The 23577-nt window shown below is 44.5% G+C and overlaps 2 protein-coding genes across 2 annotated transcripts; one reads left to right on the top strand and one right to left on the bottom strand.

Annotated features, from left to right (window-relative positions):
• The first annotated feature begins 546 nt into the window (after positions 1 to 546).
• myo19 (myosin XIX) lies at positions 547 to 20235 on the top strand. Its single transcript, XM_084474355.1, has 24 exons — positions 547 to 827; positions 1609 to 1750; positions 4032 to 4180; positions 4804 to 4917; positions 5966 to 6119; positions 6644 to 6713; positions 7346 to 7448; positions 8197 to 8293; positions 8407 to 8483; positions 8590 to 8680; positions 9314 to 9479; positions 10201 to 10274; positions 10396 to 10517; positions 11279 to 11392; positions 13158 to 13340; positions 14247 to 14393; positions 14631 to 14738; positions 15161 to 15231; positions 15323 to 15420; positions 16142 to 16305; positions 16774 to 16903; positions 18126 to 18211; positions 18641 to 19000; positions 19122 to 20235. The coding sequence occupies exons 1-24, from the start codon at positions 771 to 773 to the stop codon at positions 19236 to 19238; spliced, it is 2994 nt and encodes a 997-aa protein (XP_084330481.1). The 5' UTR covers positions 547 to 770; the 3' UTR covers positions 19239 to 20235.
• A 328-nt stretch (positions 20236 to 20563) lies between these two features.
• On the bottom strand, positions 20564 to 23072 carry znhit3 (zinc finger, HIT-type containing 3; the record flags this gene model as incomplete). Its single annotated transcript, XM_084473623.1, has 5 exons — positions 22935 to 23072; positions 22432 to 22463; positions 22220 to 22276; positions 21816 to 21896; positions 20564 to 20787 (listed from the first exon to the last, which is right to left on the bottom strand). The coding sequence occupies exons 1-5, from the start codon at positions 23000 to 23002 to the stop codon at positions 20564 to 20566; spliced, it is 462 nt and encodes a 153-aa protein (XP_084329749.1). The 5' UTR covers positions 23003 to 23072.
• Between the last annotated feature and the right edge of the window lie 505 nt (positions 23073 to 23577).

Below are 23577 nucleotides of genomic sequence, written 5' to 3' on the forward strand. Positions count from 1 at the left end.
GACTGTGAACACGCGTTCACTGAATCTCGGACTGACTCTCGCGAGAGCTTCCGTATCGCTTTGAGGTATAGAAATTGATTAAAAAAAAAACGCAGGTACTGTTAATTATTACCCCTTTACTAAAACTAATATACTCTATTAAGTATTAAAAATTTGTGAAGTAGCAAACAATAAAGACCTTTCCCAGATTAAAATATATCGGCGTACCAACAAACTAAAGAAGAAATGAGGCATTCAAAGATCATTAGCTCGCTTTTAATCAACCAATCCAATGTTGTTAGTGTTAGGTAGTATGGGTCAAAAAATGCGAATTTCACTAAACTACACTTTTTAAGTAGTTACAATTTTGAGTGACATGAAGACGTCACTAAAGAGGGCGGGACCGGTCGCTGGACCCTGTAATGTGGGCGTGTCTTGAATACGTCACTAAAGAGGGCGGGACCGGTCGCTGGACCCATAGGCTGGACCCTGTAATGTGGGCGTGTCGTGAAGACGTCACCAAAAGGGCGGGCAGCAGGTATGATAGTCGCGGGCTGGGGCAGAAGGGCGCAGCTTGCGGGGTCTTGTCTGTGTTTGTCCTTCTGGAAATTTTGACAGTAGCTGTGGAATTTTTTCTTTTCTCTTTTAATGGCGGAATAGTGTCATCATGGTGTATGGGTGTTTGTGTTTGTCTTGTTCACGGAAACCAGGCATTGTTTTTTAAATGTACTTCATGATCCGGAGTTAGTTGAGAAAAGATAAGTCAAAAGGTTTCCCAAACTCCTGAATCCATGACTTCTAAGAAGAGCAGACGTGCAGAAACCGGTGGACATGGATCGTTTAAAAAGGTACATGTTCGTGACTTGTGTCAAAAACATATTGATGTTGAGAAATGTGCAATTGGCTGAACAAAGGGATGAGATGTCCCATACTTTGACGTGTTTAACGTTTGTGATGTACAACAAGTTGGTTCAAAGTTAACCCGAGGCTAACATTAGCGCGTCTTGGGGTTAGCAGCACTCTCTTCCGATTCATTTAATCTCATCGCTGATAAGATGTGTACATTGTTTACCTGGACGGCTGTAACCGGCTACAGCTTGTTGCACGGTGACTCTTGATAATGTCATAGTATATCACAATATTATCCTTGTCGCTATGCATGTGGTGCTAAGCTGCTGGACTAGTTGGCCACTCCAACTATTTATTGTGAGTACTGACTCTGGACTATTGACAGTCCTCAGGTCAGGTCATGTTTGCAGGAAAACGCAGGTCCTAGCTCACAGTCACACGGGATTATTGAATCAAAAGTTATTTCATTTGTTCTGAAAAAAGAAAAAACACCCACAATATTTCCCCCTTATCTTCTTTCGGGTTTTGGGATTTGTGTTGGCAGCATGGAATAAGTTATAGGTTGGATTAATTACTGTACAGAATGATACCGTTTTGATTTTAACTCCCTTGTTCATTCAAAACATCACGGATACGAACACGTCATAGTAAATCAAGCTTTAAAACGTCTGATATGTTCATGTAATAGATGAGGTATCACATAACGCTGGGTCCTTCGTCCAGTCCCCCTCTCCTCCTCCTCCTCCTGATATTCTTGTTTGTTTGTTTGTTTGTTTGTAGGTGAAAAGAGCGGGTAAGGCCTCTCCGCCTCCCTCTCTGAATGACTCTCTGGAGGGGGACCTCCGGGCCTTCCTCATCGACGAAGACCAGCTCCACACGTACGACGACCTGACCAAAGTCAACCCGGTGACTCCCACTACGGGTGAGTAGCACAGCGCCGCGGCAACGGTGCTGAGTGTGGCTGCAGGTACAGGTGTGGATGCTCAGTCCTCTGTCTGCAGACTTACCGTATGTGTTCCTCCAGATGCGGACCCCTGACCCCAACCTGCTCATTGATGACATGTGTCTTAAAAGAAAAGCTTCCCCTAAATGTCTAAAAGTTATGGCACACGTTGAAGATGAATGTGAAAATGAGCTAAATAAGTGTTTGTTTAAAGATAAAAGTGTCTGTTTAAAGACCAAATGTTAAATCGACATCTTGTAATTTGGGTTTTCAGATATGAATACTGAGCGTAAGCACAGTCATTACCGTTTTAAACTCAGTCAACAAGGAACGGACTGTTTCACATCTGGAACCAACCTGCTTCTTCTATTTCAATTTTTTTTTTTAAATTGATGTCGCTATAATACTGTCACTAAACAGCTGTGCACTGCCGTTAAGCAGCTTGTCTCATGTAGGTCACAGTGGATGTGGATCCGTTATGGCGAGTTTGAGTAAACTCCCAAAGACATCTTGCACGTGGTTTTATTTGCGTACTGGATCATGTGATCACAGGAAGCATGTGCGTTTGACTCTCGGTGTGACTGTAAGCTGCATGTCAAAACCAAAGTGGCAAAAAAGCAAATGACTGGAATTAACCTTTTGGAAGTAACCTTTTCCCCTTTTATTTTAAATTGCGTGTCACCCTCTCCACGACTTCCACTTTTACTCTTTTATTGTACACGCTAAAGCACTTTCTAAACTTATTCAAAAGGTGCCGTCCAAATATTGTTTATTATTATTATCCACTACTTTAGATAGGCAGAGACTGCAGTGCAATGGAAAAATTCAAGTACTTTCTGAGTCACACGTCTAACCTCATTCCACCTTGATGGGCACCAGGAGCCGTGTATTTACCCAGATAAAAACCTGCAGGCACAACAACCACATCCTTTAACGCGTGAATAACGACGGCTCCAAAGATGTCACACACCACAGAACACCAGTCTGTCAAAATGTCAACAGCTAAAATGTGATAACAAAGTATATGGCCCGAAATGAGACTGTGGACACGTTTCACCTGCACCGTCAAACCCCCTAATAACTGGCCCTCTGTCGCCGTTCCTGGCAATCCTCCTCTTGCTGTTATTTCGGAAAGTTTCTGCGAGAACGTGTCAAAGTATACACACATTAAGCTTCCTCAGTTGTGATTGTGTCTGGTCTTTCAAACATGCTGACATTGCGGGGCATGGCGGCGGCATCAGCTCAGGAGGTAGAGCGGGTCGGCTGGTAACCGCAAGGTTGCTGGTTCGATCCCCGGCTGAATCTGCGTTGTGTATTTTTTTATTAAGTAGAGACGTGACCCAGGATCTCAGTCTGGACTCGGGGAAATCCGACGTCCATTTATTGTTTGCCGCTGAAGATAAAGATAAAAACAACGGCTTCCTTTTGAGAAAGTGCCCTTAAACCATCCTCCCAACTTCTGTACACAGAGGGGGAGGGGTACTAGCATCATTACACAAAGGTCAGGTGCATGCTAGCATATCGTAAATAAAGATAAAGTCAGTTCCAAACACAGTTCCAAAACACTGCAATCTATGCATTGATATTTACATGACACTTCCATTAAACAATGTATAGCCAAAATAATTAATATAAAGAATGGTTAACTATAAGATGGTTTAAGATTTGATCACAAAATGGGGGGAAATAAATGCACACACCTCTTCCCAAGAGAATCAGAATAAAAGTACAGATTAAGATTAAGATACACTTTATTGTCCTTGAAGGAAATTTGTGACTCCATGCTGTCATATAAAGCTGCTTTACAATAATAACAGTACAGGTACATACAATACATACATATAGGCCACATATACACAGAAGGATTACAGAAGGAGGTGGAGCTAAACCATAGAACAAAATCAAATAGAAAGGGGAACATAAGGCAGCTGGAAAGCTAAACTTCAGGTAATACAACTGTAAAAGGCAATTTTGTGTAATTATAATTAAAGGGATATTACACCCTGTTACACTGGTTCGATCCCCGGCTCCTCCTCCTAGCAGAGTGTGTCCCTGAGCGAGACGCCCTCACCCTGACTGCTCCCTGACCCGCTGGCTGTCTCCCTGCGTGGTCGACTCCGCCGTCGGTGTGTGAATGTGTGCATGAACGGGTGAATGTCAGTCAACACTGTAGAGCGCTTTGGATAAAAGCGCTTTATATAAACGAGGACCCTTTATATAAACGAGGCCCGTTACCATGACATTGTGTTTTGTGCTCCAGTGCTGAAATGCCTGCAGGCCCGGTACGGTGCCCAGGTGTTCTACACCCACGCCGGCTGCACCCTGGTGGCCCTGAACCCCTTCCAGCCCGTCCCAGACCTCTACTCCCTGGACGTGATGAGGGAGTACCACCGCGCGCCCCAGCCCCAGGTACCGCACGGACGCACGCACGCACGCACGCACTCAGACACATACGCATACACGCACGCACGCACGCACACGCGCACGCACGCACGTACGCAGACACACGCACGCACGCACGCACGCACGCACGCACGCACGCACTCACTCACTCACTCACTCACTCACTCACTCACTCACTCACTCACTCACTCACTCACTCACTCACTCACTCACTCACTCACTCACTCACTCACTCACTCACTCACTCACTCACTCACTCACTCACTCAGACAGACAGTTGGGTCTTCAACTGGCACTTGATTCACACTCATCCTTGTGCCTGCCATATATTAAAACATAATAAAATACATTTTTGTTTGTTTACTTTCTTCTTATCGTGTGTGTTTGTTTTTTTTGTTGGAGTTTGGCTCAGCTCAGGAGGTAGAGCAGGTCGACCTCAACCAGAAGGTCGCTAGTTCGATCCCCGGCTCCTCCTCCTAGCGGAGTGTGGAGGTGTCCCTGAGCGAGAGAGACGCCCTCACCCTCACTGCTCCTGACCCGCTGGCTGAACAAAAAAAAAGAAAATATAATCACCCATAATGCACCAGGGCGTTTATTAGAAAAATGCTCTTCTGTTCTGTTCTCCGCAGGAGTCCAAGCCTCATATCTTCATGGTGGCGGAGGAGGCCTACAGGAATGTGCAGGGTGAGCTGGAGCCAGTGAACCAGTCCCTGGTGGTCAGCGGGGAGAGTGGGGCAGGAAAGGTACGGCGTCCACCCGTGTTTCGGTTGTGTGTGTCATAAGTGATGAATTACAGTAGGTCGGAGGAGTTGTGTGTAAAGCCATGAGTCATGAGGTTTTGAAATGAGATGCAGCATTAGGGGGCGGCATTGGCTCAGGAGGTAGAGCGGGTTGCCTGGTAACCGCAAGGTTGCTGGTTCGATCCCCGGCTCCTCCTCCTCCTAGCTGAGTGTCGTTGTGGTGTCCCTGAGCGAGACGCCCTCACCCTGACTGCTCCCTGACCCGCTGGCTGTCGCCCTGCGTGGTCGACTCCGCCGTGGGTGTGTGAATGTGTGCATGAATGAATGGGTGAATGTCTGTCAACACTGTGAAGCGCTTTGGATAAAAGCGCTTTATAAATGAGGACCATTTACCGTTCATGTTTTGGTTGTGTGTCATAAGTGATGAATTACAGTAGGTGGAGTTGTGTGTAAAGGGCTTGCCATGAGTTTTGAAATGAGATGCGGTGATGTTGTGGTTGATTTCTTAGTGTGTTTTCGCTTTTTGATCATGGTCAGCATGACTCAATCTACGTAGCTACAGATCCACATAAATAACTGGATGTGGTGCTGTTAGTGATGGTTAGGGCTGGGCGATTAATCGAATTTTGATCGCGATTTCGATTTCAGAGTGAAACGATCACCAAACTAATATAATCGAGTTGAAACAATTAAATTTTTTTTATTTATTATTATTATTTTTTTAATAGAAATTGCAGAACAGCTGGATTCATATCTGGACTTTATTTTCTATTTGACCATTTTGTGTATATTTTTAAGGGGAAATTTCGAAGTTCTCATTTACAAAGTGTTTTTTTTTTTTTGGAGAGAAATTATGAATAAACGCATCACGTTTTCAAACTCAAAAATAATCGTTTGAATAATCGAGATTTCAATATTGACCAAAATAATCGTGATTATGATTTTTTTTCCATAATCGAGCAGCAGCCCTAGTGATGGTTATTCAAAGCCTAAAGTTTCCTGGCGTTGAGTGACTCCACAACTAAAACATTTTGACGTCTCGCCGGACCAGACGTGGACGTCCAGGTGCCTGATGAAGTACTACGCTACGGTGGCGGCCTCCTCCTCCTCCTCCTCCTCCTCCTCCTCCTCGCTGAAGAGCCAGGACGCCGTCGACCGGATTGAGAAGAGAGTTCTGGACTCCAACCCCATCATGGAGGCCTTCGGTGAGGACTTCTCGTTTATACCACTCCGCAGAGTGCTGTACGTAGAGCTACGGAGAGGGTCTCCGCCGGGCTCTCCGTCGACGGAGAGCCCGGCGGATACGTGCGCATCCAATATTTTTTTTAAACTATTCGTCGAGGCAACGGAGACGGACGGAGACGGCAAAGGGCTGTGATTGGTCCTCTAACAAAATCATTTCCGGAATCACTTTCCCCCGGTTGACTTTGCACCTTTATTTATTTTGTACATTGTTTACTTTTCACATTTAAGGACCGATAAAACACCAAATAAGATTTGAAAAGCTTTGGAAGTTTATTCTCAACACTATTTACATGAGGAGTAGTCAGCATATAAGATCGATCGGGCGGCGAATTGCGTACTGCGTATCCGTCATCCCGACGGAGAACTGCGAATGCTCGAGGCGGGTCTCCGTTAGTCACGGAGTGGGATTACGGATACGGAGTGGTATACGTTCACCTTCTGAGGAGGGTCACTGATGGGGGATTCTTCTCCCGTGCGTACGTAGGCAACGCCTGCACGCTGCGTAACCACAACAGCAGCCGCTTTGGGAAGTACATCCAACTGCAGCTGGACAGGTACTCCTCCTCACCCCCCCCCCCCGTCTGCGGACCCCTCACTGTCTTCCCTTTCACTTCTAAATCGCTTTGAATGACGTTGAGGTTGTTGTTTGTGACTGAGGCTGCCCTGCTGTTTTTAGGATGTGCTCCACACTGGGGTGTGTTTTTATTTGTGTTTGAGTTTTTAGTGTCAAACATTTCCACATCATTCATCGTAGTTTCTGTGTGTGCTCCACCATTATGACATGAATAGTACACATTTGAAAAAAGTCTCTCAAAAGCACACACACACACAGACACAATAAGAAGAAATAAGAAATAAAATTAAAGTAGAAAGAAACAGTAAAACAGTTGGGGAGTAGTCTGTTTGTGAAATGACGATCAGCGATCAGTGAAAACAAAATCAGGCCTTTGGGGCGTTACAAAGTGAATCCACTTTTTAAAGTATGAAGTAAATTGCTCTGTTTTATGATTGTATTTTTTTTTAAGCACATTTTTACATTGCAACGAAACATGCTGTGTAGATTATTATGATGATGATGATGATGATGATGATGATCATCATCATCATCATTATCATCGTGAGGAGGATACGTTTTTCTATCATTAACTCTGGGTCTTCTGGTGCATCTCCGTCTGTGCTCGTGAAGGTCTCACTTTTTGGTGGGGGCGTCCGTCCAAACGTACCTCCTGGAGAAGACCCGGGTGGCCTGCCAGCCAGCCAACGAGAGGAACTTCCACATCTTCTACCAGGTGAGGGCACAGAGGAACGCACGGTTCCCCTGTGGGGAAAGTACACCCATAGGGTCACTGGTCACAAGTGGTTGCATAGCAACATTATCTTGCATGGACCATAGGAGTCGGTTGTGCTAGTTAGGCTTAGGGGTGTAAATATTAATCGGTTTTGTATCGATGAATCGATTATAAAGCAGACAATTATTATTATTTATTTTTTTTACAGTGAATAGGCTAATTGCCGTACTAGACCTGCACAGTAAGCACTTAAGTGTGTATAGAATACTGTTTCTGTATTCTCAATAAAAGGCAAAGGATTATTTTCTTTGTTGATTTATTTGACAGATATTATATTAACTGATCGTATCGTGGGGAATTCTGAAGTATCGAAAATAATCGAATCGTTGGCTTAAGAAATCGATATCGAATCAAATTTGTTGTGTCTATTGTTGTTGTCTTGTTGTGTTGTTGTGTCTATTGTTGCTGTCTTTTTGCACTTTTATGTTATATGTTGTGTGTTACAAATATTACTTTTTGCACATTTTGGAGTATGGGGAAACGCAATTTCGATTCTCTGTGTAATTACGTGTTGCATGGTACGATTGACAATAAAGTACACTTTGAACTTTGAACTTGAACTTTGAACTTTGAATCGTCATGAAGGCTCCGATTTACACCCCTAGTTAGGCTTATTGCATCACCCATTTCCCGATGGGGTTTTGCAGTAAGTGAATGTGGACATACTGAACTCTTTGGTCGATGGCAGATGATGAAAGGAGCTTCCAGCGAGCAGAAGGAGGAGTGGAAGATGGCCAATGGTCAAAGCTTTAACTGGCTTCCCAGAGCACAGAAGACACTGGAGGGTAACTGCCTGCTTCGTTCATGTATTATCATGTTCGCATTCGTTCTTGCAGTATATTCTGGTTTTGTTAACGATCTAGTTTGTAACTAAAGTCTGTCTTTCACTTCCTTCCAGAGGACTGTTTTCAGGAGACCGTAGAGGCGATGTCTCACCTGGGAATCAAGTCCGAGAAACAGGCGGAAATATTCAGGGTACGATTTTTAGGTTTTATCACGACTGTATAACGACCTTATTAGTTATAACAACACATCGATGATGATTTTGCCTGACTTTCAACGTAACTCATCATGACCGCAGATACTGGCAGGGATTCTGCAGTTGGGGAACATGACCTTTGACCCTCCGGTGAAAGAGACGGAACCGTGCGTCCTGGAGGGCCAATCCAAAGGCGAGTCTTCCATCGAGGTCTTCCATCTCCTCCACGACCTCGGCGTGGTCCTTAACGTTTCTCCGACCTTGGGTGTTCCAATTTACACTTTATACTTTACACTTTTTATAATTTATACTATTTATATACCGTCTATTTAGTTTGCCGTATTTGTCGTTGTTTGTTCTGTTTGTCTTGTCGTCTCCTTACTTTTTTAGCATTTCGTTGAGCATTTTCCCTCGGCGTCTACTTTTGTTTGTAGTAGTACTTTGTATTCTTATTGCATTGTATATTATTTATTATTATTATCCCGTGTTCTTCTTCTACTGCTGCTGCTGGGCTACTGCAACAAACAAACAAGCACATTTTCTCCCACGGGCAGGGGCGGAGTGGGGCACTAAAAGCCACCAGGAGAATTCTGACGGCCCACCACCAGCCCAGTGGCGTAGCGATTGCGATTGTTGACGGGCGGGGGGGGGGATCGCGGATGAGCGCTGTTACGGTCGCGATTGTTGACGGGGGGGGGGGGGGTCGAGTAGAGGGCTGGTCCACCTGACCTCGGTGGCCGACCGGCCGACCGGGAAAACTCCCGATCGTCCCGACGGCCACTCCGCCCCTGCCCACGGGGGATTAATAAAGTTGTCTGGTCTGCAGAGTCCCTGCACAGGGCCGCCGGGCTGCTGGGGGTCCCGGCCGCGGAGCTGCAGGCCTGCCTGGCGGTGAGGACTCTGGTGGCCGGGAGACACAGCATCCTGAAGCCCTGCTCCCTCTCCGAGTGTGGGGTCCGGAGGGACTGCCTGGCCAAGGTCATCTACGCTCAGTGAGTAGCAGCGCTGCTGAAGAGGCGTGGCTGTGGTGGGGCGTGTGGTGGAGATTTGAGACTGGGATTTTGCCCAGGAGGTAGAGCGGGGGGGGCACTTGTAAGGCAAGGCAAAGCAAGGCAACTTTATTTATAACGCACTTTTCATACACAAGGCAGACTCAAAGTGCTTCACATATAAACATTGTCATACAATAAAAGAAAATAATAGATAAGTAAAAAGTAAAATAGATAGAAAATAAAGGCAAAGTTAAAAAAAAACATTTTAGAAAGGCAGAGTTAATAAAAATGAAATTTTAGAAAGTGAGAAAATAAAGGCAAAGTGTAACCGCAAGGTTGCTGGTTGGATCCCCCCGGTTCCTCCTCCTAGCCGGGAGTGTGGAGGTGTCCCTGAGCGAGACGCCCTCACCCTGGCTGCACCCGACAAGCTGGCTGTCGCCTTGCATGGTCGACTCTGCCTCCGTCGGTTTGTGAATGTGTGTGTGACCGTTGTAAGTCGCTTTGGATAAAAGCGTCCGCGTAATGGCCTAAATGTAAATGCTTGTGTGGAAGAGGAGAGGGCTCGGGGCATGCAGGGGGCTTGTTGTTGTCCTTTATGATATAAAGCATCGAGTTAGCCGTCACATCTAACATCTCTGCTGACGCTGACGTCCAGCAAAAGCCGTTGTCTTGTCACCGCTTTTGTCGTAATCCTGTCTGGTCTTTTTTTTCTGTCTCACAGCTTGTTTGAGTGGCTGACCGTGTTCATAAACCACAGCATGTGTGCGGACGACTCCACCTGGTGCAATTTCATAGGTACAGTACAACATCCCGCCGTCGCACATGGTTTCTGTCGGGCCAGGTATTGCCTGGCTATTCTCAGCCGTGACCTGCCCGTGTGTCCCCCCCCCCCCCCCCCCCCCTCGGTTCCCTCCAGGCCTGCTGGACGTCTACGGCTTCGAGTGTTTCCAGAGGAACAACCTGGAGCAGCTCTGCATCAACTACGCCAACGAGAAGCTGCAGCAGCACTTTGTCTCCCACTACCTCCGGGCCCAGCAGGTGAGCGTCCAGCGGGTCTCCGTGGAACCAGATCCAGCGGTCCGACTATATGAGGATGTTTCTTATAGTAGCTGGGAACGGCTAGTGATAACTGCAGTCATTGCAGTTGCCAGCCGTAGATCTTAACCCGGGGCAAATTTGTTCTATCTGACGTGGGTAAGGACCCAGTTCCTTTAGGTCGGGTCGGAGTCCCGACGTGGGTATCAGAGGCTGTTGATCTTAAATACATTGCACTAAAATGCTAAAAATAATCTAAAATGCTTTTTTTTTAAACTTTGCCTTTATTTTCTATCTATTTTACTTTTTTTTTACTTATCTATTATTTACTTTTATTGTATGACAATGTTTATATGTAAAGCACTTTGAGTCTGCCTTGTGTATGAAAAGTGCGTTATAAATAAAGTTGCCTTGCCTATCTGTAATGTGAAAATGTATGATTCCACTGTAGTTTACCGGTAACAATTCTAAACAATATAATGATCGTATTCCCCTCTGAATGCTTGGATTAGAGCTTGAGTAGAGCCTTGACTTCTGCCTTTTTTTTTTTTTTTTTATAACTTGCTATAAAGATTTATTTTATACAGAAGGTATGAACAGCTCATTTATTTAGTTTTTGGAGACGCGTACTACACATGAGCTTAACAAACTGGACATCAAGCTCTCATCTGCTGCATCTGATTGGGCGTCACACGCGTACCTGTATCTGATTGGCTCCTCATTCATGAGTTCCCGCCTGTGTCCCCCCCCCCCCCCCCCCCCAGGAGGAGTACGTGTCCGAGGGGCTGGAGTGGTCCTTCGTCAGTTACCAGGACAACCAGAGCTGCCTGGACCTGATCGAGGGGACCCCCACAGGCATCTTCCCTCTGCTCAATGAGGTCAGGTGACCCCGTGGTCAGGTGACCCCGTCTTCATCCAGTGTTGTTCAACGAACTAGTTCAAACTAACTAGTTCATTGAACAAGTTCATTTTTCTGTGAACTTTGAACTGAACTTAACATATTATGTTAAGTTCAGAACTTTACATATTATGTTAAGTTCAGTCTGACCTAGTTCAAGTTCTTAAGTTAAAAATATTATTTTTAACTAAAGAACTTGAACTTGAACTAGTGACCTGACCTAGTTCAAGTTCAAGTTCTTAGTTAAAAATATTATTTTTAACTAAAGAACTTGAACTTGAACTAGGTCAGATTTTGTGACGTTCTGAATTGATGCTTGGGTCCAGATGACGTGTTTATGTTTAAATAGAGTTACTGCCTTAGTGGTGATGAATGAAACAGGTGTACAAATAATATCCACAACAATCTGAGATTGTAGTGATGGGCAGCAGGTAATGGAGATGATTCATTTTAGAAGATAAGCACAGAATACTCACTCCCACAGTTTTTCTTTGGTTTCTAAAAAAAACTGTTAATGAACTGAACATGAACTAGTTCAAAACTGAATTGGTGAACGTGAATTTATTCATTTTCTTTTGTATGAACTTGACTTTGAACTAGTTCATGTGAAGTGTGAACTTGCACAACGCTGTCTTCGTCTCCCCCCAGTGGTTTTCAAACTGGGTCGGGATTCATAAGTCGGTCTCAAGCAGGGGGCAAAAAAAATAGTGCATATGTTGTGTATATTTGATAGCCTGGAAATCCAGAGCCACGTCTAGAAAGCTGTAGGGTCTGGCAACGAGTAATGAAAACGACCCGACTCGAGGGGCGGAACCAAGCATGCATTTGAAAATATCACTGCACGCAATTGGATAACACTCCGACCAATCAGAAGAACACAAGGGGTGACGTATCCAGACCAGCGGAGCTAACCAATAGATAAGACTCTTGCCGTATCCGGTCGGTAAAACAGCAACGCTTTTGGCCCCGCCTATATACGATACGATACAACTTTATTAATCCCCCGTCGGAAAAATTTGTTAAAATAATTAAATTAAAACATCAGATACACCGCTGTGATTGGTCAGTGTTCTGGGCCAGGGGGAATCGGGGAGTGAGTATGTCGCTCGTTCCCAGAGTGACTCGCTGAGCAAGTTGTTCAAGTTGTGCTCAGGCGAGAACTCCAGGTATATATTAGGGCTGGGCGATTAATCGAATTTTGATCGCGATTTCGATTTCAGAGTGAAACGATCACCAAACTAATATAATCGAGTTGAAACAATTTAATTTTTTAATTTTTTTTTAATAGAAATTGCAGAACAGCTGGATTCATATCTGGAATTTATTTTCTATTTGACCATTCTGTGTATATTTTTAAGGGGAAATTTCAAAGTTCTCATTTACAAAGTGTTTTTTTTTTGGAGAGAAATTATGAATAAATGCGTCATGTTTTCAAACTCAAAAATAATCGTTTGAATAATCGAGATTTCAATATTGACCAAAAATAATCGTGATTATGATTTTTTCCATAATCAAGCAGCCCTAGTATATATATTTGATGGAATACACATATACCTAAAATGTAACGTGTACATAAATGATCTCTAAATTACCGTGATCGAAACATAATTATTTCTGACACGGTTGTACAAACATATGGATCATTTTCCAGCACAAAACATTTGGTGGCTCCTTGGCCGAAAATTCCCACTCTCTAGTCGTTTTCCTCGACGTGCACACCTGGAATTCTGTCTCTCCTCAATCAGGAGAGCCGTCTGAACCGGGCGTCGGACGACGGGAAGTTCGGCGCGCGCCTGCGGAAGGAACTGGGCCCCGACCACCACGGCAGCATCAGCTGGGACCAGTTCAGCCAGGAGCCGCACTTCACCCTCAGGCACTACGCCGGCCCCGTCACCTACCAGATCCACGGCATGACGGAGAAGAACAAGGTAGGGCCGCGGCTGAGCAGCACTTGGGCTCATTTTGATCGTCATTTTGTGTTTTGTTTTTTTTCCCGGTCAAACGATCTCCACACGAACGAATATAATCGAGTTGCAATGATATTATTATTATTTTTTTTGTTTGTATTTGTTAGTATGTTTGTTTTATTCATTAAATGTTTCGTAGAGATTGATGAAGCTGCTGGATAGACTGCCATTTTGTGTGTATATATATATATATATTTTTTTTTAAGGGGAAGTTCTGGGAAGTTCTCAGTGTTTTTTTGGAGAGAAATGCAGAATAAATCATGTGTTCAAACTCTAAAAATAATCGTTTGAATAATCGTAATATCAATATTGACCGTGAATATGATTTTCCCATACTCGACTCATCGTCTGGCTGCCCTAAAACATAAGAAGGCAGAAGTTCTTTATTATCAGACGCGTTTATCAGCAGGGCGGGATAGAGTAGGGGCTCAGCCAGGTGACTCACCCAATGACCGCTCCTGAACGACGTGTCTGAGTACCGCCTGCTGAAGTGATGGTGAAGTGACGAGTTAGAAACCCAACCCAGAGCTCTGTCCGGGTTAGAGTTCCTTTAGGCCGGGCTGCAGTCCCGACGCGGGCCACACCACAGAGACTGTTGATCTGATCTTAAATACGTCGCACTTTCTAAAACACTTTGTTAACTTTGCCTTTATTTTCCTCCATCTATTTTCCTCTTTTTTTTAATTTTACTTATCTATTATTATTATTTTCTTCCTCTTTCTTCACTTTGAGTCAGTCTGCCTTGTGTAATGAAAAGTGAAAAGTGCTATTTCAAATAAAGTCGCCTTGCCGTGCCCTAAAAGCTCAAAGGTCAAAGGTCTGAGGCTGACGTCTCCTGTCGCTTGTCGTCCTCTCGGGGGCCGTTAGGACCCGGTGCCTCCGGAGATCCTCGCCCTGCTCCGGGCGTCGGGGAACCCCCTGCTGGGCCACGTCTTCGGGGACGGGGACCAGGGGCCAGAGGTCACGGCCCCACGGGGGCTCAGTAAGGTGGTGACCGTGGTCGCCAAGTTCAAGGTGAGAGATAATCCCAGTGTTGTTGCCAGATTGGGTATCTGGAATTCCCAGCCCTATGGAATGGAAAAAGCCATAGCTTCCCACTCTGTCTTTAAACAAAACAACTTAAAAAACATCTTCTCCTGTCATGAATCATCTAGTTACTTCCTGCCTGCTTTACAGGATAAGTTGCTTGATTTAAGGAGTGTGTCGGGTCATGTCTCAAACTGATCCTTGTGGTCTCTGCCGGGGCTGCAGAACTCTCTGGAGAGCCTGATGAAGATCCTGCACAGCACCACTCCTCACTACACCCGCTGCATCAAACCCAACGCCGACTGTAAGCCCCTCACCTTCCACAAGAGGGAGGTAGGTGGTGCTGTTGTTTGTTTTACTACCAGGATAATGAAAGGTTATGCTGTTTTTCACAAGCCTGATGCTTTATTGTTTATATGTGTAGTCTGACATGTACAGTGGAACTGTTGCTCCACTGTACACTTACACCACACAGTTTGTATACTATCATATAACATGAAATGATATTCATCAGAAGCCGTTATCCAAGACGACGTACAGTGATGAGTAATTAAGGAGCAGATGGTACTCCCGTCTGCTCATTAATTACTAATATCAAATTACTTATTGGCATCTGGCTAAGTGATACCTAAAGGTTATTAAACCAAGAACCTTTTCAGTGGCGGTCAAACCCCCTCCTCACCACTGTGACCATGGCGCGCTATACACAGCGAGGTCATATCGTGTCTGACCCTCTACTGTCTGTCTGACTGCAGGTCATCCTGCAGCTGGAGGCCTGTGGGATTGTGGAGACCATACACATCAGTGCTGCAGGCTTCCCCATAAGGTGAGGTGTCCGCGGCTGGGTCTGATCCGAACGCAGCGTTCCAACAAACAAACAAACAAACGAGAGCGTTCCGTTCTGTTCTACTCAACAGAATTCCGTTCCGTGGGTTCCTTCAACGCTACGGGCTGATTTCCGGTTCCCCTTCCAGTTCCAGTTCCTCACAGATCAAGCAACTGGTTCATAGTAAAGGTAGGTTCTGTGTTTAAAATACATTTTATTCATGTTTAATTCTGTCTTTTCTTACTACTAGAGGGGACTAGAGATTAGCTTTATTTCCTCTCTTCAGGTCCGCAAGTCTCTCCTTTCACCGTTCGCTGATCGATTCCTTATTTCGTTTGATGCTCATTCTCTCCTCTACTCTTGGGACATTTCAATCTGCTTCATAAGATCAGAACTTTCATCACAAGTCTCTCCCCTCCTCTGTAGAACCCTTGAGGTAAATGCATGTGGCGCTGCTGGATCCTCACAGACGGTTTCCATCAACTCATCAATGTTTCCTCGGCACTTTGTGGCAAATTCTTGCGTGTTTGTTTGCTAGATCCAGGCATGGGTTTTAGTTTTTTATTTTGTAAATCCATTGTTTTGAGTTCTTAAGGTTTCCACACGCCAAACAATACAAGGGAATCTGAGTACTGAGTACATTTGTTCAGGAATCCCCGAGTACTGTACACTGCTTTGTTAATCCGTAAGGAAATGTAATTTAAGTTTAACACCTGGGATTTTTTTTTAAATAAAAAAAACCATGCAGCAGTCCTAATACATCTGCTAAACGTGTAATGTAACCCTGCACCATTCACCATTTCTCTTGATTTGCCGTGATCACCAACATCAACCGTTCACAAATGTGCACAATATTCATAGTATAAGTGGCTTTGCTTTTGCTTTTGTCGAACCCGTTCCTTCTCTCCAGACGCTGAGCCCGGTCATAACGCCCTCCTGAGGACCGCCGTGGACGGCGTCGTGAGAGAGGCGCTCAGCCGCCGGTCCACTGGGCCCGGGTACCGAGAGGAGAGCCAGGCCCACGGACCCCTGGTGCATTGTGGGAAGACCAAGGCCTTCATCACCCAGTACATGGTCAGACTGGTTTACACACACACCTTCCTCACCCACTGCATGGTCAGACTGGTTTACACACACACCTTCCTCACCCAGTACAGGGTGAGACTGGTTTAGCGTGACGTGCTTGATTGAGAACATATACTTTGTATGAATGTATATACTGTATGCAGATAGCTGTATTATTTACTCCTTTAATCATTAATAATATTCTAATGTTGGGTCAAATGTTGGGTATATACTTTGGAATAACTGTACAAACGTCCTCAAACTTTCGATTTATCATTAAAGGTCTAAATAGTCACTTCTCTCACTCCTCCTGTCCTGGTCCTACTCATCGCTGAGAGTCTGTGTCAGAGCCTTGGTAACTCACTCCCATGTCTCACTCTTTTGAGTCCCTTTGAGTCCGAGGTTCACTTCAGTTCCTCTGAGTCACACAGAGAGTCCTGATGACTACGGACCCTGACCGTAAGCTGCCCTCCACAGCTGGAGCTTCTGGAGGACCAGAGGAGGCGGATCCTGTCCCAGAAGGCCTTCCTCATCCAGTGCTGCTGGCGGCGGCACCAGCTCCGTCGACGGCGTGCCAGGGGCCGCGCCGCCGTGCTGATCCAAGCCGGTAAGGGGGTCCATGACACCTGGCCGGGGGGGGGCCGGGGGGCCAGGGGGGGGGTCGTGCTGGCGGAGCTCAGAGCTAACGCCGCAGACGCACGGGGGCTGTGGTGGTGATGTTTTAACTTCTCTAAGCTGGTTAGCAGGTGATGGCTGAACTGGGTCGGTGCACGCGCGTTCTCAGGTTAACCGTAACATGATCCCCCCCCCTTTTAGAATGAGCCCCTTAATTTGGGTTCATTCATTAATCAACTCAACCCGCACACACAATCATATGTGAAACCAACTCACCCTCACAAACAATGATGTATCAAACCAACTCACCCTCACAAACAATGATGTATCAAACCAACTCACCCTCACAAACAATGATGTATCAAACCAACTCACCCTCACAAACAATGATGTATCAAACCAACTCACCCTCACAAACAATGATGTATCAAACCAACTCACCCTCACAAACAATGATGTATCAAACCAACTCACCCTCACAAACAATGATGTATCAAACCAACTCACCCTCACAAACAATGATGTATCAAACCAACTCACCCTCACAAACAATGATGTATCAAACCAACTCACCCTCACAAACAATGATGTATCAAACCAACTCACCCTCACAAACAATGATGTATCAAACCAACTCACCCTCACAAACAATGATGTATCAAACCAACTCACCCTCACAAACAATGATGTATCAAACCAACTCACCCTCACAAACAATGATGTATCAAACCAACTCACCCTCACAAACAATGATGTATCAAACCAACTCACCCTCACAAACAATGATATATAAAACCAAGTCACCCTCACACACAAAGATATATAAAACCCACAATCGTTGTTCTCATTATTACATGCTAGATGAAGGTGGAACACTGTAGGTTAGTAGGGCCAGTTTCAGCAGAAAAAGCAGTTTTCATCTCTTTACTCTCGCTATTGTTTATAACTGTACCAGATTGTTCCATCACCTACCCCCACACTTTTCCTTTCTAATTTCCCCAGTGAGTGATTTCAATAAAAGCCCTTAAAATGTGTTTCCTTCCCCGACACTCTTTCCCCTGCTGCTCTGTGGGGGGAACGCTGCACCTGTGTCAACAGAACGCGGTGTTGTGTGTGTGTGTGTGTGTGTGTGTGTGTGTGTGTGTGTGTGTGTGTGGGGGGCCCTCCCCGGGGGCCCGTGAGGCTGACGTGTGTTGTGGTGTCCCTCCCTGCAGGGGTGCGCTCGTGGCTGGTCAGGCGGGCGGTCCGCAGGTGGCAGGGGGCCGCCAGGGTCATCCAGACCGCCTGGAGGAGATGGAGGGTGAGTCACTATCTCCCCTGCCCCCCCCCCCCCCCCCACCCCCACACACACAAAATAACAGCCTACTAAAAATGCTTTCATGAGGTCCCTTGTCTGTGTGTATTGTTTTGACGGCACAAACGTAACTTTGTCTTTGTGTGGGACGATCCCTTCTTTATTGCTCACACCCCATAATTCCACGCAGTGTTTGGCCACAAGTTCCCAAGACAAGTCTGGGTAGCGCTCTAGTAAAATAGGCAATATACCTTTTTTAGTGACAGCCAGGTTAATTTCCAACCTTCGGTCCTACAATTACAGGTCCTTCCCTTTCCCCGTCCACCTTCCCTGTCCGGTCCATTAAAAAAAAAAAAAGAACAACCTTGTTTGGACAGAAAGCCCCCCCCAAAGAAAATCAGTTCTAACGCCGCGGGTCGTTTTTCCCCGACGCAGGTTTCAATGGACGCCCTAGCCGAGGTGGAGCTGGACGACGCCGAGGACTTTGGGGAGACGGAGACGCCCGGGCTGCTGCCGGCGGTGTGGGCGATGGGCCCCGTGCAGCTCTCCAGCCTCCAGGGCCCGGTCACGGTGCGCGGCTGGCCAATGGGCCTGGCGCTGGCCTCGGCGCCCTCCGTCAGTCTGTCTCTGACGGCCAAGGGCTTCCAGAAGATGGTGTCGGTGTTGGCCTGCCTCGACCTGCCCTCCTCCTCCTCCTCCTCCTCCCCCTCCTCTTCCTCCTCCTCCAGAGGAGACTACAAGGTGGAGACCAACCAGTACCAGCACGGGGTCGCCTCCATCAGAGCTCAGCCCCGGGTCAGACACCATGCACTGGTTGTTGCTGAATACACATTGTGTCATTGGTGATTCTCTCTCATATGTTTTATCTGTTTATTTTTATGGGTTCATGGTTTAAAACGACTGTGTTGCTTTGCAGGGATCCGTGAAGCTCCACTACCAGAGATCTCCTCTGCTCTACGCTGACATCCTTCCACACCTGAGGAGAGACGGCGTGACGGGGTTCAACCAGATCCTACTGGAGAAAACGTTGTAACGCGTTTGACTGTGGATCACACACCAGAGGTCACTGTACACTAAACACTCACAAGACAAGCTGAAATTATAACTACTTGAACAAACGAATGGAAACGCTGCTGTCTTAAGATCAGACTGAAATCACAGGGAAACTTTCTACTGCTAAAACTTTGCTGCACTTTTTGAGGTTCCACGCCGTGCAAATGATTCAGGATACTGTTCTTGATTACTTTTTTTTCTATTTTTTTTTGCCAAAGGTATTTTCTTTCGTCATGAGAACCAACAGTATCACAAGAGTTTCAAGCCCATTTGGATTCTGAATCATGCTGAAAATGATGAAATAAGCATGATTTTCAGCATGTGCTCAAATATCAAATCCCACACACCATTGCTGCCAAAAGTTTTATTGTATCGGCAATGCACAAAATGAAGGGACATGTTAGACAGGGTCCTTAGTCCATTGCTTAAACCCGGAAGTAAGGTCTTGCCATAGCGTTTTTCTTATTGCACCTTTAATGTAATGCATGTTATTTGTGGTTGCCTTTAAAGGGACTTATCAGCCTTATGCAAGTGCCTTCCTTTATATTGAGATGCAATTTGATTGGCCTTCATATTTATTTGAATTCTTTGTTGTTGAAGCTAAATGTCTATATTCTATATTCAGGTGCAGGTTCTACTGCAGATATGAACACCAAAAAGGACTCACAAGGGCTTTTCACACTACAAAGTACAGAGTTGCATGTAATATATACCAACCTCCAGAAAAATGCATTACATGATTGTTTGTTGAGGTTCATTAGATCAGTTTTTAAGTTAAAGAACTTTACTTGTTGATTAATTGCTTTTTTTATCATCAAACCAAGTAAACACAATCTGAGATGATTTTATAACTTGTAAGGGTTGCTCGTGGTGGCAATCATTTCCATCTTGAGAGTAAACTCATTGTGAGAATCACGTGACCAAACTTTGATTATTATGTCGATTGTGTTTTATCAAAGAATAACTGACTATACACCATTTTATAAATAAAGTGAAGAGTTAAACAAATAGTTAAAGTGATTAAGTTTGAATATATTTGTTTGTTGTCAATCAGATAATGGTGTGCATGTTAGACTCCATTTAGACTTTTGAACTCCTTGACACACATGTTCTAGTTGTAATAACAGTTCTAGTTGTGCAGTTAGTACGACTGCAGTTAATTCGTTTTTTCCCCACATGGCATTATGGATATATTTTTTAAAAATATTTATTAATTCAGTTATTACATTACATAAAGAAAACACAGACCAACGAATGACAAAATGAATCAAATACACAAAAAAAAAACTACACAAAACAAAACGTCTAGAACTCTCCGGCGGCGGCGGCAGCGGCCCTCGGTCTCGACGGGTCTGGTCGGTCGTCTTCTTCTTCCACGACCTTCAGACACTCGTCCGAGAACTCGACAAACAGCGGCTCCTGCATGGCGGCCCTCATGGCGTCGTCTTTACTCGCCGCCGCGTCGATGGAGCGCAGCAGCTGGCGCAGGTGGGGGTTCCGCAGGAGGCCTTTGAGCTCCTCCGACCGGCCTGGAGAGGAGCACAGGTCACAGGGTTGAAGCCCTTCACTGGCAGCCAGGGCTGCAGCAGGTAACGGTCATTATTGTTATTATTAGGGGTGTAACAAAAAAGCGATTTGAATCGGAAAAATCGATTTTGATTTAAAAGATGCGAATCTTCTGAATCGAATCGTTCCATTTTAAAAATGTATCGTTCCTGAATCGTATCGTACCCCCGTGTATCGAGATACGCGTCGAATCGTCTTTTATTGGAGAGATGCACACCCCTAACAAATACACTTCTTCTCTAGTCTTTGAACTTTCTTTTGCTTAAACTGGCAGCCAGGGCTGCTGCAGGTAACGGTCATTTGTTATTAGAGATTAATTCAACTTTCAACTTCTTCAAAGCACTTTATTTGTCCCCCAAGGGGCGATTTAAAAGGGGCGCATTACAGTAGCTTCAGGGACACAATCAACAAACATAAGCAGCAGGCATACTGCACAATCAACCAACACACACAATTCACAGACACACTGCAACAATCACACAGCACACACACCGCACCTCATCATTCAACAAAGTAGTTTTAAAGTCATTTAAGTTTTTAAAGTGCTTCCTTAGTGCTTCAAATAATAAAAAATACTAAAAAATAAAAGTGCAAATAGAAGATTCTAACTTCTAACTAGATTCTAGATTCTAACCATATGTTCCTGAATCAATGATCAGTAATAAGCTGGACAGCCCTTGAAATGAATCATCCTTTAGTCCGTACACTTTGTGTCCCGAACCAAAGTGATAGCATAGGGGGGCAGCTTGTCTCTGTCTCGTGAGCTACAGCTAAACAGGTTGAAACTACATTGTGTGTGTTTTTGTTTTTTGATTTGTGATCTGAAACCGCATTGAAACGGAAATGTCGTGACGGGTTTTGATAATTCACATTTTCCTTTTCAGACGACGGGACTTATCACGCGTTTGTTTGTGTCGTGTCGATGCTAATCTCATGCCGTCTCCTATCTCGTGTGGTCTATCTTCATTCAGGTCATTCCACACACACTTACTCAGCAGTTGAAGTTTCTGCAAGGGAACTTTGTCGATATAATCCTCTTCCTTCTGGAGGATGTCATCCACGTTCCACGGTTCTACGGAGACGAAAAGGAAAGTACTGTCAAAATGTGTCTGGTTAAGGGCCGAAAGTATATATTAACATATGTGGTATATATATATTATATATGTGGTATTTCTTATCAATAGTCGCAATGTGTTTGACAGATGGATCCATATTACATCATATATTACTTTACATGGAGACCAGAGAAACCTCACACACTCTGTAAAGAGCAAAGAACTGTACGTACGTAGTAGTCTTTGTAATTAAATCAATTATAAAAATGTAGAGGTTTATCATGGCCACTGAACATGAACTTGTCAATTCCACGTTGAAGACCTCCAAGACTTTCCATACCGTCTGTGTTTGCTTGAGGGACAACGGGGGCTGGCCGCTCAACACGAATGCAACTGTCTGAAAAGAGAACTACATGTTTAGAAGGCACGTTTTGGATTAAAAGGAACACCTCCGTTATGGGTCCGTCCGTAGTAGTAGTACTTTGATTGTAATGTAACTCATGGTAAAAAAAAAAAAGCGCTTTATTGGAAATAGATATTAGGAATACTTACCCTTATGTGTCTTGTAGCAGCCAAGCGAACAACTTAGTGAATGAAGAAAACAAAAAAACAAGTCATTAGTTTTAGTAGGAGCGTTGTCAACAAAGCGACTCTCGTTGCATTGTAACTGCCCTGGCATGTTATATTATATTAACAACATAACGTACACTGAAACTTCCTTGTGGTGTCATAATGGTTATAACTTATGTAAGGTGTAGCTGTCTGGCAACATTTGATCAGTAACAAAACGTGAGTAACGATTTTACAGCAGCCGGAACGTTTCACCTTTACGTGATTTACGGACCGTAATAACGTAACACCAAACAGAGACACGTGGTTAGAGAGTGGTCTATTCCGCTTAAGTTACTCGTTGGGTACAGTATAATTTTCCTTAAAAGCTCATATAAATATATAGCATATATAACATGAAACTGCCAAAAGTTGAGCCTTAAAAGCCATCACTTGAATTAGCTCGGTTATCTAGCTCGGGCTGGACCATGACTAAAGGTACTTACTATCTGATTTGACAGGTTGGGCATCGATATTTTGATGGCTCGTCGCTGCAAACATTGCATATCTGCATGTTGAGGTGGATAGTATATTTATATTTATATATTAAATTGTATTTTTTCCTATAGTAGAAGATGCGCCACTTCCCGATCAGTCCGATGGTTTGAGATCGGTAAAAAAAAATAACATCCGCCAATACAATTTTTTCAAAGTAAAAGTCCGGGAATGCTTGTTCGATTTCCTGTCAATTTCGTGTGTGTGTAAAAGTAAAAAAAAAAAAAAAAAATACATTGGCAAATAGATTGGGTGTTCATGTTCATGTTCTTCGGGGGAAAAAATAAAATAAATAATAATAATATAATAATACGAGCTTAGAAGCTGTATGCATTTGGTCAGAGTAACAAAAAATATATAAAGGAAAATATATGCTACTACTCTGAAGATGTAAGACATTATTGAATAGACTGTCCTAGAAAGAAGACAAATCTGACAGTTATGCTGTACAGCAAATAATAAATATAGCAAATAAACCAAGACATTTCAGAATGTTCTGAATTGGCTTTAGGTGAAAAGTAGAAAGTTGAAAAGTTAATATGTAAGTCTCGAATATGCCATATGGAAGCAACTATAAGTAATAACATTTTTGGT

The sequence above is a fragment of the Micromesistius poutassou genome, assembly GCF_964030765.1.
Source record: "Micromesistius poutassou genome assembly, chromosome: 10".
NCBI classification, from domain to species: Eukaryota; Metazoa; Chordata; class Actinopteri; order Gadiformes; family Gadidae; genus Micromesistius; species Micromesistius poutassou.